At 45.4% G+C, this 16,090-nt stretch overlaps 1 protein-coding gene across 1 annotated transcript in view; it reads left to right on the top strand.

Moving 5' to 3' along the window:
• LOC142558578 (uncharacterized) overlaps positions 1 to 16,090 on the top strand; it is a 192,449-nt gene that overhangs the window by 153,634 nt on the left and 22,725 nt on the right. Inside the window, exons 67-68 of the mRNA XM_075670711.1 lie at positions 5,134 to 5,299; positions 13,515 to 13,619. Of these exons, the coding sequence (XP_075526826.1) occupies positions 5,134 to 5,299; positions 13,515 to 13,619 (271 nt within the window). The remainder of the gene's footprint in view (positions 1 to 5,133; positions 5,300 to 13,514; positions 13,620 to 16,090) is intronic.

The following is a 16,090-nucleotide window of genomic DNA, read 5'->3' on the forward strand; positions in this document are numbered from 1 at the left end:
GTGGGTAATAATAAGTGCGATGGCTACAAGCAAAATATTAGACAGATGACAACGTAACGCAATTTGAACTGAGTATACAGTAACTGTAGGCACTTTGGCCAGGCAGACTGTTCTGGTCTACGCTTGCTTTGAGCTAGCAGGATTACAGCATCCCACACTTGAGCACATTGGTAAGTCATTTGTTATTGGATGGAGAAGGCGAGTTGAGATGAATTACAGATCTGCGTATGAGTTTTATGTATAAAATACTGAGACACAAAGAACAGGAGTGATTGTATTAGTTTAGCAGCCAATACATAAAAAAACATAGTCTGAACCTACAACGTTATGCTTCATATATTCGTCGGTAATTGTAATCAATATAACGTCATATACCACACAGGAACGTACACGCGTTCCTGTCTTAGTGGAAATTACAGTGGATGAAAAAACAACTTGCCGCAGGTGGGAGCCGAACCCACAACCTTCGCATTTCGCGTGCGATGCTCTACCAATTCAGCTACCGCGGCGGCGTTTCCCCATCCACTTTCTTGGGTATTTATGTGTACTAGTAGAACCCTGGTAGTGTTAGCCAGCGCCACCACTCATAGACCTTGGCGGCGGAGGTGGAATGTCGTTTTTGCCGCAGGCGTCACGAGAACGTGATCTTTTTGGGTGAAGGCAACTGGTCAATAAACCCACATATGCTACCTGAAGGCATCAATGTTGCCGGATTCGAGACCCTCATTATTTAATAAACGAGGAGAAAGGGGGTTAACCGAGGGGCCCGATTTTTATTAGTCATATCATGAGAAGCCAACAAACACTGACACCAAGGACAACATAGGAGAAATTACTTGTGCTGAATAAATGAAATAAAGAAACGATCAATTAGTGGAAATTAAAGTGGATGAAAAAACAACTTGCCGCAGGTGGGAGCCGAACCCGCAACCTTCGCATTTCGCTGTGGGTTCGGCTCCCACCTGCGGCAAGTTGTTTTTTCATCCACTTTAATTTCCACTAATTGATCGTTTCTTTATTTTATTTATTCAGCACAAGTAATTTCCCCTATGTTGTCCTTGGTGTCAGTGTTTGTTGGCTTCTCTCATGATATGACTATATACGTGTGTGTGCGTGTGTTCCTGTGTTTGTTACCTGTATTACTTGACTCAGTGGACCGTACTACAGTGACTTCGGAGGGAATTAGAGTAACCAGAGAAAAAAAGTGGGAGGACAGAAACGCAGCAGGTTATTTATACCCGTCTGTGTGTGTGTGGGGGGGGGGGGGAAGGGAAAGGCGTGGTAACGTTTTGCTTTCGTCCGTGCATATTAGCGAGGTACGTCTAATGCCTGTAGTACATTCATCTTGTGTCATGTTATTTTTTTACGCATTTAGGACGACAAAATAGTTGCTAACGTTTTCTACCTCCATTCAAACAATTCAAGAAAGTACCCCTCATCAGACTTCGCCTGCAGCACAGGACATCAAAGAGGCAGAGCACACGCTTGGCGCCGAGCGGGCACTGCCCACGCGCGGGACTAGGCTTCCCCTCAAAGCGTCAAGCCAAGGCCCATTGCTTAGCTCGACAATCCTTCGTTAGAGAGGCCAGCCACTCAGCTTGCTGCATTTGTTCTTTCGTTGCTGTTGCGACGAATAAGCGTCGCAGACGACAAGAGAAGCTGTTCCGCCTTTAGTAGTGGAGGACGTCGCTATTCTAATGCGGGATTACTGCGCTAGTTAGTCTTGAATTCATATGGTGGTCCCCAAGAAAGGGTAAATTGTTATTCCATGAAACATAAAAAGAGTCCAGCAAAAGGGACCATCGTTAAATTTTTTTTACAGATGATTGAATAGGCTTCACCCATTCAAGCGTCAACGCCTCTTTTGTTTTCTTTTTTGCAAAATCATACCCACACCAAAAAGCAAGGAACAGGAAACCAGCTTCGTGGGACACTACTCGATAAGTCGCCTGTCGAAGAAACAGGGCGTTAGATTGCCCAGTAGAGAAGTGAGAAATGGCAAACTTTGTTAAGTGTGCCGAAAGCCGTTCCTAAACCGCACGCAACAAAATAGTTAGCTACAACTGAATCTATCCGTCCGTCCGTCCGTCCGTCCGTCCGTCCGTCCGTCCGTCCGTCCGTCCGTCCGTCCGTCCGTCCGTCTGTCCGTCCGTCCGTCCGTCTGTCTGTCTGTCTGTCTGTCTGTCTGTCTGTCTGTCTGTCTGTCTGTCTGTCTGTCTGTCCCTGTCTGTCTGTGTCTGTCTGCCTGTCCGTCCGTTTCTCCCTCCCTCCCTCCCTCCCTCCCTCCCTCCCTCCCTCTCTCTCTCTCTCTCTCTCTCTCTCTCGTTCTCGCTGTCAACATGAACTGTCAATGTTGGAAATATTGGTCGCTAATTCGACTCCGAAGTGTTAGCATCAAAATTAAGTACCACCGTTAAGTTACATGAAATGTATACGTGTAAAAAGTATTACTATTAGGGGGAAGCTCTAGCTCGGGCGCAACTCCGACGCGACCGATTGAAATACATGTGAAACGCAGGAAGGCTTTTCTGAGATAACCGCTGGACCGATTTTAATGAAATTTGCTACGTTTCAGAGCAAAAGTTAAACTCTAGCGACTGTCAGTAGCGGAATTTAGATTTATGGCCTGAATTTTGTTAAGAGAGTTTTCAATAATTCACAAGTTCGAAAGAAATAGAAGCACAATGTTTACAGATTAATACCTCTGCTTCAGAAACATAAATCACGGTTCTGTAAACGGCATCCATTAGATCATTCAAAGCGCACAAATTCGATATGTAAATTTATATCTTATACCTGAATTTTTTACGCTGTTTACAAGGGTTCTGCAAAAGGTGTATTTTCACGTTACTGAATATTTTGAGATTCATGTGTAACATAAATTTTGTCCTCTTTAGATACGCTATTAGATGCAATTCACATAATTCTGATATCAATTATTCTAGCTAAGTTACAGAGTTTTAAACTTGATGGTTTCGTCTTCTGAAAATTTGGGATGTTTGCCAATTTTCAATAAAAAATTGACGACCTCAATAAAATTTAGAAACGAACAGTCACTAGATTTTAAGTTTTTATATTAAATACAAAAAACGTCGACAAGTTTGGTGCAATGGATACTGAGAAAAACGAATTCTTCTTTTAAATGTATTTAGATACGACCACCAGAGGCAAATCTTCCTCTTAAGAAGAGGTGATGAAACTCGACTGAAGGACTTATCGCACATTTCTCACCACCATGTGCCAAAAAGGTCGGCCCTGAGAGTCATCGTAGCAATCCATGTTGTACGTCCATGATACGGCATTTTGGCATTGCGATAAACATTTCGCCGAACGTTTGTCGACAATGAACGAATCGTTCATACCATTGGCGCGAGCCATCTACAGTCGCCGTGTTGCGTTCTTAAATCATCGGCTGAAATCATGGACACCGTTTAATTATTGCCGCTCATAATAAAGCGACTCTATGCACAAGTTTCCCATCAAAGGAGAAATAAAAGCTTGTTCCGAATTTTAAAATGTGGTTCTTAAACAGGTTATAGCTAACTAACGCCGACAGTTCGCGAAAGTCTAGGCGTCTATTTTCTCAACCGCCATTATAGACGTGTTTATGCAACTGTGCCCAGCGCTTTCATTACAGCTTCTGGTATGGTACGGTCATGCGTTACGCCGAGTTTATTATTTTGTCTTTTTGTATTACGATTCCATTATATTTCAAGGCGCTGCGTCCTCACTTATTTTGCTCCAAACTCTCGAAAGTGTGCCCGCTTTCCCACACTACATCGGAAAGTAAAAAAATAATCGTCTGATTGTTCTACACCCCAGAAAAACACCGCAGCTGGGGAGAAATTATGTCCACCTAGATTTTTATAAGGTACATCCAAAGCTCGGTACGGGCTTTTCTGCATTTCACATCCATTGAAATATGGTCACTCTAAAGAGCGATCGAGACCGCGACCTTGCATTTAGTAGTATATACCTCCACAATCTATGAGCCACCTGCTGACCCACTGTAACAAGTATCATCAAACATTTAACCAATAGACGTCGAAGCCAGCCGAATATGTTCGTGAGCTCACTAACATCCCTTTTCAGAAGTCGTCCCAAAGGAAACATAGCGCCCGCTCCGGTTGTTCGGTCGATATGCGGTGTTTCGCTGCTAATATCCTTGGTGCCCAAAGCTACTATGCTGCTTTGAGACGTTATCAAACTCAACCAATCATTGAAGCAATCGAAAACACCTGAACAGGATAACGCACAATATTGGATAAACAAACATCCCTCACCGCACGCAGCAAACATCCCCATTTGACTTAAGGAGTAATATTGAGAGGAATTCTCTCTGGTCATTGCGTCTGCAGCCCCTGTTCTTCGCCTTGTAGGTATTGCGTGAAGGGACCTTTAGCAGGAATATGTAGTCATGTCAGATTGGCAAACCAGATTTATGATGTATTAAAGGGATGTATTTACGATGTACAGGGAGCGCTGACTTAGTCAAGCAGAAGAGACGCAATAGAAAAAGATTGCTGGCGATGCCACCTTTACAGCTTTTAAAAGCTTGGGCATGGCACTAGTTACTCCTTCATCAATTAACGAGGGTTACACTACAGTCTACAGGAACCAAAGGCGCAACCTAGAAAGTATTTAGAACTTTTCATGCATAGAAACGCCCCCAATTTGCAAAGTATACTGTACAATCTGCTGCGTGCAAATGACATTTCTGTTTTTGGCGCGAAATTCAAGAAAGGCTACTTTGAATTGACTTTTTTTGGCATTGGTATGCACAGCCAACCATTTCTCCGGCAAATAAAACTAACTTGAGTCTTGAAATATTACTTCCTTTAAAACTGATTAGGTGTTTGCTATGTAGTGCTTCTTTCAGTGTGCTGGGGCTTCAGTCGCACTTGGCCACTAGGGAAGTGCCCATTACGCGTAGCGTGCCACGAAAGCGCTTCACTGTTTATAGCATTCTGGCCTTAATGAGACGTTGCGGATATTTCTGAAGTCGCGTGCATTGGTGTTGTTTCTTTGTGTGCTGTTTGTTTCGTGGCTTACCGTACATGGCTTACCGTACGCAGACACACAAACGTAGCCTTTGCCTATTCTAAAACCACTCACACGCACGATTTCGCACAGGTGGGCGACAAATGGCAGCGTGACAAGTGCACCCACTGCACGTGCAAGAAAGGCGGACGCGCCGACTGTCAGCACGAGGTTTGCCCAGCGGACCCTGTGTGCCGCGAAGACCAGAAGCTGGTGCGCTTGAGCGACAAAGACCGCTGCTGCGATGAGAAACATTGCCGTGAGTGCCAGATTGGCGTTCCAGCTCGGCCCTTTGTGTGCGCGCTGATCACGTGCGTGTTCATGTCTTCTTTTTTTTTTTACATACACTTCTTTAGCGAAGTCATGAACAACAAACTAACACATTAGTACCTATTAACGTGGCCCTGAACCACCTCTCAGGCTCTGTGGAAAAAATTTATTCCGTGGATAGCATACGCTCCTGTGAACATAGCGCGATTTCCATTCGCGCACGGCGCGTGGAGCTCGCAAGCGGAGCGCAAAGTCACCTTTTTTCTCAGATGTTCTCTTTTCAAGAGAAGTCTGCTCCTCACTCCTTTTTGGATGATTTATTTCGTGATATAACAGATTCGCATACCCGGCTGCTATTGGCGAATAGGTGACATCAATCAAGAACGGTGTTTGGATCAGTGCGCTTCTTCCTACTGTTAGTGTGTATATTTATCGGCGCAGTTTATTAAACAGGCTGAAGTAAGCTGAAATGTGCCTTCGAATTCCGACAATAATTACGTACTTCCGAAGGAAACTCACTATCATCTGCTCACGCTCGGCCGCCAGCGTAGGAATTAAACTTTGGCCACCCTGCTTATCGGTGTCGTAACCATCAGGTCTCGCTAATTTCGACTGGTTTTGAGCACTCAGCTAGCCTCGAAGCACAGGAAACTTAAGGTCAGACCACACGCACGCCTGCCAGTGCGCACTCACTCCTGGCCGCTCCTGGCCAGACACCTTGGCAGACCTCGCTTAGTATTGAACTTTGATAGCGTTTGAAAAATGCGCAAGTTGGATGTGGCTACCATCCGTCGGTCAAGCTGGTGCAGGGCAAAGCCGGTCCGCACCACGTAGCATGGCCAGACCTCTAGGATCGCACCTCTATGACCGCGAGCGCTCATTCAAGCCCTGTCGCGCACAAAGCAAACGCTGCGCATACCCAGTAGAGCTGCATGTAGCTGCCGACCACTGCTTGGTGCCGTGACGAATTCATTCATTGAACACATTGCGCCTTTCTGAGGACGAGGTCGCAGGCTCGAATCCCGGCCACGGCGGCCGCATTTCGATGGAGGCGAAACACGAAAACACCCGTGGAGTTAGATTTAGGTGCACGTTAAGGAACCCCAAGTGGTCAAATTTGCGGAGTCCAGCCTTTTCTCACATTTGCAGTGCTGCCGCATTCGGGCAGCTCACGTCCCTATCGCCAAAGGGGCTCTGCTGATCCAGGGTAAAAACACGCTAGGAACGCCCACTTGTTGGTGACAAAGAACTGCACGGCCACTCTAAGAGAAGGCCGACCCCACGGCAGTCAATGGCTGCTACCCCATATAAATCTCGGCACAGGATAGTGCCTGCTGACATGGACAGCAAGATGGCGATTTGGGACAGTTGGATAGTTGGAGAAGCGTTTGTCCAGTAACTTTCTCGGTTTGAACCAGTTGTCTCTTGTTGCTCTTCCAACAAAATTCAGCACGCTGACATAGGATCGCTGAAAACGATATCGAGACCTAAACAGCAGACTTCACGATGACGCATAATAGATTTACCAACAGCTCATTATTTTTAGAGGGTACATGCCACGCCTTTTCTCTATGATGTCCTATATGCGGCTGTCTTCTGCATGAATGAAATATTCAAGGAGAGCTCAATCGCCTTGGTGTTTTCTCGAGATGAAACTTAGGGAGAGGAAACAGGGAGTGTGCGACGTTAGTAGGAAATATAGTGCGCATAACGCAGCCGTGGCGGTTGCTTGATGACCGATAACATTTGCAACTCGGAAGATGTTTCGTGGCTCATGACGAAGCGCAAAGTGTGAATCAAAATAAGCAAATGTAGAGCAATCAAGAAAAGAGAAAATCTTCACATCAGTATGTCACATATATTTCCAATCATCTCACCAGTCATACCTCCATACGCAATGCCAGCAGTGAGCATTCACCCCTTCCCGGAATAAATAAAAAAGAAATAAAGAGGTAAAGTAGTACAGCTGTAACGTTCATCGATATTTATGAAAGTGTATTCCTGCAGCATCTCGCATCATACCTATACACTCTTTAGACTATTTGGTAGAGAATTTAAAAGAAGAACGCGATGATTCTAGAGGTTGACACAAGCGTCGCACAAGGGCACCAGCCTAAATAGAAAGAAAGACCTTTAGAGACCTGCGCTGAGATGTAGTCTTGCGCAGTGACGTGACGCAGTGCACCCCCCCCCCCCCGAACCTATGTGTCCTGCTTTCAAGTATAGAGCCGGCAAGTATACTTAAGAGAGAGAGAGAGAGAGAGAAAGAGAGAGGGAAAAAAAGAAGCGCCACATTTTTCTAGGACCCAGCGGCACCGGCTGTGTTTGATGATGTCAAGCCACGTCGCTGTGGCGAACAAACGGACGCAGGCGCCTTTTATCGTTGACGTCGTTTCGGGGAGCTTTCTCCGAGACACCCCATTCATCGACTGTAAGGGACATTGTCGAAAATTACCGGGCTCTATGTGCCTGGTGCACAACCTTGGATAAAAAGTGTATGAAGCAAGTTCCAAAAATGATGCGAGTGCTGCATCTCTCGTTCTCTTTTTTTTTTATCCGCTGGCTGGCAACGAATTCTCGTTTTGTCCACAAGGAACCATACCTTTAGGCTGTCGATACGAGGCGAGGCATGCGCGTCCGTCCGCGTAATGACGTGATTACAGTGTCGCTGTGTCATCCATCTACACAGCTTCTCGTTAAAAGCGAACACTGTTGCGAAAGCTACGGAGCTTGGATATTCTTTAACCAGGGAGTTATTCAGGATTGCAACGCTGTCACAAGCACCAATGGTTCGCGACACGTTGGACTCCTTTTTCTGCTCCATCAAGGCGCGACTGATCGCACCTCTTTATTACGTGGGAAAAATCTGGGGCCGAATTCGCATTTCTTTTCGGTCTGAAGTGTTGTTTTCCACCGGCCGGCAGTTCTTCCTAATAACATGTCCGTTTTAAACGACTGGCTCGAAGGTGCTCTTGCGAACGGTTCTTGTCCAAGTATATTTTATTCTGAATACGAGTTTCGATTAGCAAATACTCTCGCTCAGTAGCAAGCGTCGTCCCTAACTTCGAGAAGGTTGTATGATATGAATTCCTATGCGCTCGCTCCTGTTTCCAGCAAAATGTAAAATTAAAATACAGAAATGAAAGAGTTCAAAAGAAACAGACAAAAAAAACGAATAGGGGCGAAATCCGAGCTGCAAGCAAGAACACGATGGTAAGAAGGACTGCTGGCTGTGTGTACTCCACGTGGACCGTCTCAGCATTATTCGCAGAACGTAAATACATACAGCGCAGCGCCGAATTACAGACTCTCGGCGCGAAAACGTATCGGAGGATTTCTTCTCCTTTTTTCGATGCCTGAGACTCCGGCAATCAAGGCAGCGACTTCTCGGGGTCTCTTCATAACGACACACGACACGTGTTCCAGCAAGCTATCGACTGATAGTACCGTGCAGACGGTTCTGCTATCGGGTAGCGATGGTATTCGCGGTGTTAATATACGTCGACTAATCAGCAGCGCGATTCGCAAAGACGACAGCCGCGCTCCAGAGCAGTTTCGTTACGGGCTGAGTCAACGTCTGCTGTCGTATTCTTTTGTTGCCCCAATTCGCCAGCCTACGGGCGTCGGCCATTCGCTGATGCTTCTGCGAGCAACAAACGACTCTCGGACGGTAGTCCCGATTACCTCACTACGTGGCCTTGGCCTCCATACCGCTGCGTGGTATTGCGCAAAGGAACATTTACTGTCGCACGACGGGCGACATATCAGCAGCCAGGAATCATATACGTGCGGCCGTGCCGTTATGGCAGCCATTTTTCTTTGCTAGCGGTGATGCAGGAACAAAGAGATAACGTAAACACGGAGTCTTAAGAACACCGTAGTTGTGTTTTGATGTATATGACGTGGGGCAAAAATATAGCGCGACTTGTGCGCTGATATCGCTCAGCGTAGATGGAAGGCCCCGGTAATTGTGACAAAACCCGTATTAATGCGGGCGTAGTGCCTCTGGGTTATTCGTATAGCTTCGATGGTGCGCATTTTAAAAAGAAGGTACGCATCGCGGTACTATTGTAATTGGCGATGAAAGCCTGGAGAAACATCAACGTAATGGCGCGGCGCGCGCCCTGGAGGTACGAGCGCTGTGCTAAGCCGAAAACAGCGAGCGTCGTTTGACACCGATTCCTGCGTGCACGCGATTTCTTTGGCGAAATAAACTGTAGATGTAGACGGGTGAGCGGAGTAATTTGAAACGTGAGCCCAGTGGTTTCGGTTGTATTACACGCCGATGACGCTGTCCTAATCTGCATGAACAAAACATTGCGCAATCATTTCAATTTCGTCTGCTCTCAAAGGGTTTATTGAAATTCTGAGATCGTTTTACATATGTTGTAGCACTGATTCTGTGTATAATTTCAGCTACGTCGGTGAGGGTCGCCACTTTTTAGGCCTGGCAATCACTGCAGGCGATGCGAAAGATCACTTCCAGATCACTCAACATCACTTAAGTTGTCCTTTTTTTTCATCTTGTCCTTAATGTGTCTGCAATATGAATATCATTGATAGTTAGAGAAAAAAAAGACATTATGAACCATGTAATGAGTGGTGACATTCAGTGACGGAGCTGATCCTACCTTCTTATGGATTAGGAAAGAAATTGTCTTCATTGCTGCGCACAAGGCGGGCAAAAACCTTGCAAAAAATGCTTAACGCTGATGAACAGGTGTACGCTGTTAGTGCAAAATGAGTCATGTTGCATGGAACGCATATGTAGTGCGCATATATGTATATATGCAATGTTAACACAGACGTGGTAGTGAGTAGTTAATCAATAGAAAAAGACGATAAATGAGCACAGACGTCAATTTTTCACTATTTTTCCCGAGGAGAACACCAATTGTCTGCAAGCACACTACATACGAGGTTCACTATATTTTTGTTGTCCACACTGTTTGAGATTTTCGTCCTTTAGAGGCGCAGCGACGTGTGAAAATAAATGACCATTTCGGTTTCTGCATTTTTTTTACCGAAGATTTAGGAGAACACATTGATTTCTGAAAAGACCGTCCCGCAATTCATGGCGCTTTGTTCTCCGAATGGCAATAACGGGAATGCGGCGAACGGAGCGACTTCTTTCCGAGGAAGAAACACATGGTTAAAACAGCAGATATTTCCCTGAAAGCGCCAGGCACAGTTGATTTCAGAGAAAACAGCAACCTTCAGCGCTCATAAGGACTGTTCCAAACGAAAACGTCTAACGGGACCCAAGTGTTGAAGAAACAAATGCAACACAATTGATTATTTTTTATCACCATTTTTTTGTCACGCTGTGGTGGCTTTATCTGACAGCTCCCAAGAACTCGTGAAGCATTCTTTTCACACCCGGTCTTTGACGCCCTGAAAGCTTTAGATCACCAACCAAACTTGACATGTGTCAACAACGCGTCTCGGATATAGTTCGGCGCATTGCTATATGAAAGGTTACAACAAATCAAGGTGCATCCGACCTTCATCTTCAGTTCAAGATACTTTATATACATATATGCGACTCTTGTAAGAGCGCACTGGTTTTTGCCTCGTGGATGCCACTACTAACTCGAACAAAACAACTGCGGCATGCCTGCATGTATACCGCGTAATGTAACTCGGACATTTAAACAAATGGCGGTCTTATTCTAAGAAAATACGCAATTACAGTGAGCCACCGTTCTATCGGTATGTCGTCCCTGGCGCTTGGCGTTATGTGAAAGTTCACAGTTTTAAAAAAAATTTCACGCTTCTTTTTTTTTTGTAACTAGCCGACAAATTATATTTCTTACACCAATCTGTCGTATGCCTGGCGTTTCCTCTTTAGGACAATACCAGTTTACTCTTGACGACCGATACTGATTTTGACAGAAAGTTCTTCTGTTCGAAATAATACCAGCATGACGACATCAATACTTCTCAGATTTTGGGGCACTTTCCGTCTTCTTTTCCGAACTGGATTCTTCCAGACAGTGAAAGGGTTTCATGGCTGCGGAATTCACGAATAGACATGCAGCTCGAGGCCAAGCAGTAACGTCTATCCTTGAGCTTCACTGTCGCTGTCCTTGATCAACAGCAAACAAACACATTAAAGGCACCAGTCGTAAGGGACTGCCCCGGGGTGTGCTTGCACCGCTTGGAAAGCAAACAAAAGCTGATACATGGGAGACACCAATAAGAATAACATCTCTGCTCTGTGCCCAACGCCAACTACGGCCGTACGAGACGGCCGTTAACTGTGCGACGCGCATCATTACACGATAGCCTGTAGCCTCCACTTCGTTTGGTTGTAAGTAACGTGGGAACCTTCCGCAATCCAGTGCCACTGTCATTGAGGTGCATGCTGTTTCGCTGCTGCCAAGGCCATCGGTAATAACAACTGTGGTGGCGCGCTGTCTCTGTGATGCGAGCGACAGAGTACCGTCTAGCATTCCGATGGGACACAAGCCGTGACAATATTTGGCAAATTCGAGTTGTTGCGTAAGCCAATTTCGCACGTGTGGTTCCATGTTTGTTTTATTTCCACTATTTCATGTGTCGCCGTACACATCTGAAGTAATCTGACAAGCCTGTGACTACGTTAACCTCTCCACCTACCACCGCAGCGTGTAGTGCAATATGCGGCTGATAACGAGTTTTCTTGGCTGTTGCTCTGAGGTATTAAGTTCTATCCGCAGATGCAATTATTGGCGTTCTTGGGAGGCCCGTACTTACCCTTGCATCAACTAACCTGTGCTTCGCCGACATGATTACATTGCGCTGAGTTTTGCACTGGCAAAGAATAGGATAGGGATAACTTTAATAAAGTGCCGGCAAACGGCGGTTTAACGCGTCGTGACGCTGGCCAAGCGTCACAAAAGAAGATATATAACAATGAAGGGAACAAGGACAGAGATCGACGAACCACCTTCAGTTAGACAATCTCCGAGAGTTCGCGAAGTTTACGCTTCGCTTGGCTTCTGGCCATCAAAGAACGCCAGATCGTATTGTGCAGGTTGCCTGGCCACAACAGCACACTGCCGCCGAATGCGACGGAAAAATAGAAAAAAAAAGTTACTGAACCACAGTAGTGATAAGGTCTTCTGTAAGATCGCAGCAAGTTCATGAGCCCGAAGTGTATCTATGCTAGTTGTGCATTTCGTTCGAGGCGGCTGGAATGCATCACTCAGACTTTAAGAGACCGTCACCTTGATGATGTTAAGAGCTGACCGTGTTCGATGTCTGGTCCGTTAGACGTCGCTCAGACGTATAATTTTGGGAAAGGAAGCTTTACGAGGCGATTTCTGTCTGAATTTGCCGTGGTGGCGAAGCGTGCGTTACTCCAGGGTTAAATAATAATAATAATAATAATAATAATAATAATAATAATAATAATAATAATAATAATAATAATAATAATAATAACCCGCCGTGGTTGCTCAGTGGCTATGGTGTTGGGCTGCTGAGCACGAGGTCGCGGGATCGAATCCCGGCCACGGCGGCCGCATTTCGATGGGGGCGAAATGCGAAAACACCCGTGTGCTTAGATTTAGGTGCACGTTAAAGAACCCCAGGTGGTCAAAATTTCCGTAGTCCTCCACTACGGCGTGCCTCATAATCAGAAAGTGGTTTTGGCACGTAAAACTCCAAATATTATTATTACGTTAAAGATCCCCAGGCGGTCGAAATTTCCGGAGTCCTCCACTACGGCGTGCCTCATAATCAGAAAGTGGTTTTGGCGCTTAAAACAGCATAATAATAATAATAATAATAATAATAATAATAATAATAATAATAATAATAATAATAATAATAATAATAATAATAATGATAAAACCACGAAAACGAAGGACCGTATCTGTATTCCGTATGTCCCTGCGCCCAGTTGGCGTAGAGAATCGATCAGCTGTTGTCTTTGACGTCGCTTCGATGCTCAGCGCTACTCAAATTCGCGCTAAACACGCTGGATACCATACCGTTTCCCGAGAAGACCTATGATTACGGTCGCATCCGTCACTGGCGCAAAAAGCAATTCGCAGGGAACTGCAGTTACTGGCCTCATTGACTATTATAGCCGCGCTCTTTATCACCCTGTGTGAGCACAGTTTACTCTCTCCCCTTTTGGGAAGTATGCGCAAGTGGGTTGCGTAGCTGCGCTACCTTCTGCTCAAACTCAAGCATGTTCGTTCATATTATTTCAGAGGACGTCGTGGAGAGGTGTCCAGAACTAAGCCTCCCCAAGTGCAGCAAGGGCGACGTGGCCAAGACTAGGACGGACGAAGCGGGTTGCCCCGTGTACTTCTGCGGTAAGGCTAAGGGGTGCTCAAAGCAACGCAGGAGAACATAGAACAGCATATGCAGTAAAGCGATGCTTTCTTTGCCTCTGCTCTCGACTTTCCGGGCTCTGCTGCGATGGTCTTGCCGCGCGTGCCGCTTGGTCTCTTGCAACAGCACCAGATGGCGCTCGCCTCCGCGCATCACGGCCGGCGCCGCCGCGGCAGCGTTTCACAGTTTGTGCGTATGTCATGTGCTGTGCTTGCTTTCCTATGCGACAACAATACAGGTGCTAGGCTGTGGAAGTCGCGTGCTCGAATATGAAAGTGTAAATCGTCCGTAGCCTGAAGAGAGCGCTTGGTGCTGGCGTCTCAACAGCGTGCTGGCCACGTATGCAGAACGAGCACGTAAACACGCGCCAGCAAAATGGCTCGAAAGCGAGCACTCAGCGTCGAGGACATCCAGGCCAGAAAGAACCGTCGCGCGGAATAGGAGCGTATTCGCTACGCAGCGAATGGTGGTGCAGACCGAGAATGTACCTATACAATGTATACATACAATATTTGTAGTAATTAATTCAATTGCTTGAATAATAGTGTTTCATGGCGCGAGCGCTACAACGGCCAAAGAGCGCCAGTAACAATTTCATTGAATTACATAGAACTCCATAACTCCATTAAGGTTAACACTTCTTTCACGATGCGATGTGCCGTATGAGGCAATAAAATGCTCAACTCTCAGAGATTATAAACAATGAAGCACAACAACGCCTCAAGGAAACACGTCTCCCTGTGTGTTCTATGTACTACGCAGACAAACAGCAGGGGTGCACGCAAGGTAACGTTTTACATCAACTCACCCCTCTCGTAATGGACTAAACGCTGAAAAAGCTACACATTCGCCGTCATCGTCACCGTTAATTATCGCCACTCAAAGGAAACAACATACAAACTTTCGCTTACATCGGTTTCCACAGTGCGTAGGATCCCCATATGTATTTTTTTCTAAAATTCTGCTTGTCTGCATCAGAGAAAGGCTGATGATTAGCAAAGAGAAGTAAGGCCAAACTATCACGTTTCAAATTTCACGAACGTCGGTGACCGTAATAAAACAAGATTGGCTTCGTTGCATTTTCGTGTAGTCGGGTTATTTCTGGAAAAGAAAACTTCCCAAACATTGACAAATTGTTAAAGTTCCAATAGCATATATCTAGAAAAACAGACAAGAGGTGGATGGTGCTAGCTACGTGTGATCTAGCCTTGCATATGCACGCCACTAATTGCCCCCGCCCGAGCGTCTGCTTCTACCAGGAGGTATATATATATATATATATATATATATATATATATATATATATATATATATATATATATATATATATATATATATATATATTTATATATATATATCATGAACAGAGTTAATCGCAGCATAAGCAAGTCTAACACTAATATGACTGATCATGGCGATTATAAGGAGCAGATGCAGAATTACGACTCCACCAAGTTAGTCCGCACCCAAAGAGATTATCTACTGCATCAAACCATTGGTTACATTAAGCGTTACTTGTTAAACATCATCATTCACTGAATATATCCATATCTTTAAGAAACCTTAGGCTTGCTGACATCATTCACAGTTGACTTCCTATGTATCTGCCTCCTGAACTTATTAAGCAGAAAGACAGATTGTTCACAGGAATCCGGTAAGCTTGCGCTCTGGTATGGCACTGTTTCATGATGCCCTTTCCTTTTGCCTGTATCTTCCTTGGTGTGTTGCGTCGTTTTGGTTGTATGAAAAATTTCGCTGCTTGTCATGACAGCAAATACGAGACTTGTCATTACACTACCGCTCAAATATACATCCAGAATGTCAACTTCTACTAACTGTAAACAGCCTCGAAAAATTTACCTTTCTGTACTAGGCAGTAACTCTAGTCCATGTCCAACTATACCAAAGTATCTAGTTAAAGCGATGCATAGCGTAGTAGATTTTTGTGCTCTATGACGTATTCAGTATTTGTTTGCACATCTATTTAATTTTATTTTGCTTGCAATGGGCGGAGTAGCCGGTGCCGCCTAAAGCAGGCGAGGCTTTGTACAAAGCCACGTAATTAGAAAAAAAAACTATCGATACACTTCTATGGCTTCTGCGCTTCAGTCCCTATCTTGGGCAGGCCGCGGGTATAAAATAATCAGGTATATATCACTTTTAATCCAATCAGCATGCGTTGTTCAACTTGTTCGCGCGCTAATACAGAGTTCCGCGCGCCAGCTCACATCTGGCGCACGAACATCCTATTTAGAGTTGATGCTAGCCTCGTTCTCACTGCGGGAAAGTGAACAAAAAGATACGACAGCCTATACGAACTCCGCGGCTCCCCTGCGCGTTATTATTATAGTTACCAGCTTGGCTGAGAGCACTTTCGCGCTCTCTAGATAATGAGCCCTGCACCTTGCCGCGGTTCCCAGCGGAAATCATCAGACAGCGCTTATCTCTCTTC

The sequence above is a fragment of the Dermacentor variabilis genome, chromosome 9 (assembly GCF_050947875.1).
Source record: "Dermacentor variabilis isolate Ectoservices chromosome 9, ASM5094787v1, whole genome shotgun sequence".
NCBI lineage: Eukaryota > Metazoa > Arthropoda > Arachnida > Ixodida > Ixodidae > Dermacentor > Dermacentor variabilis.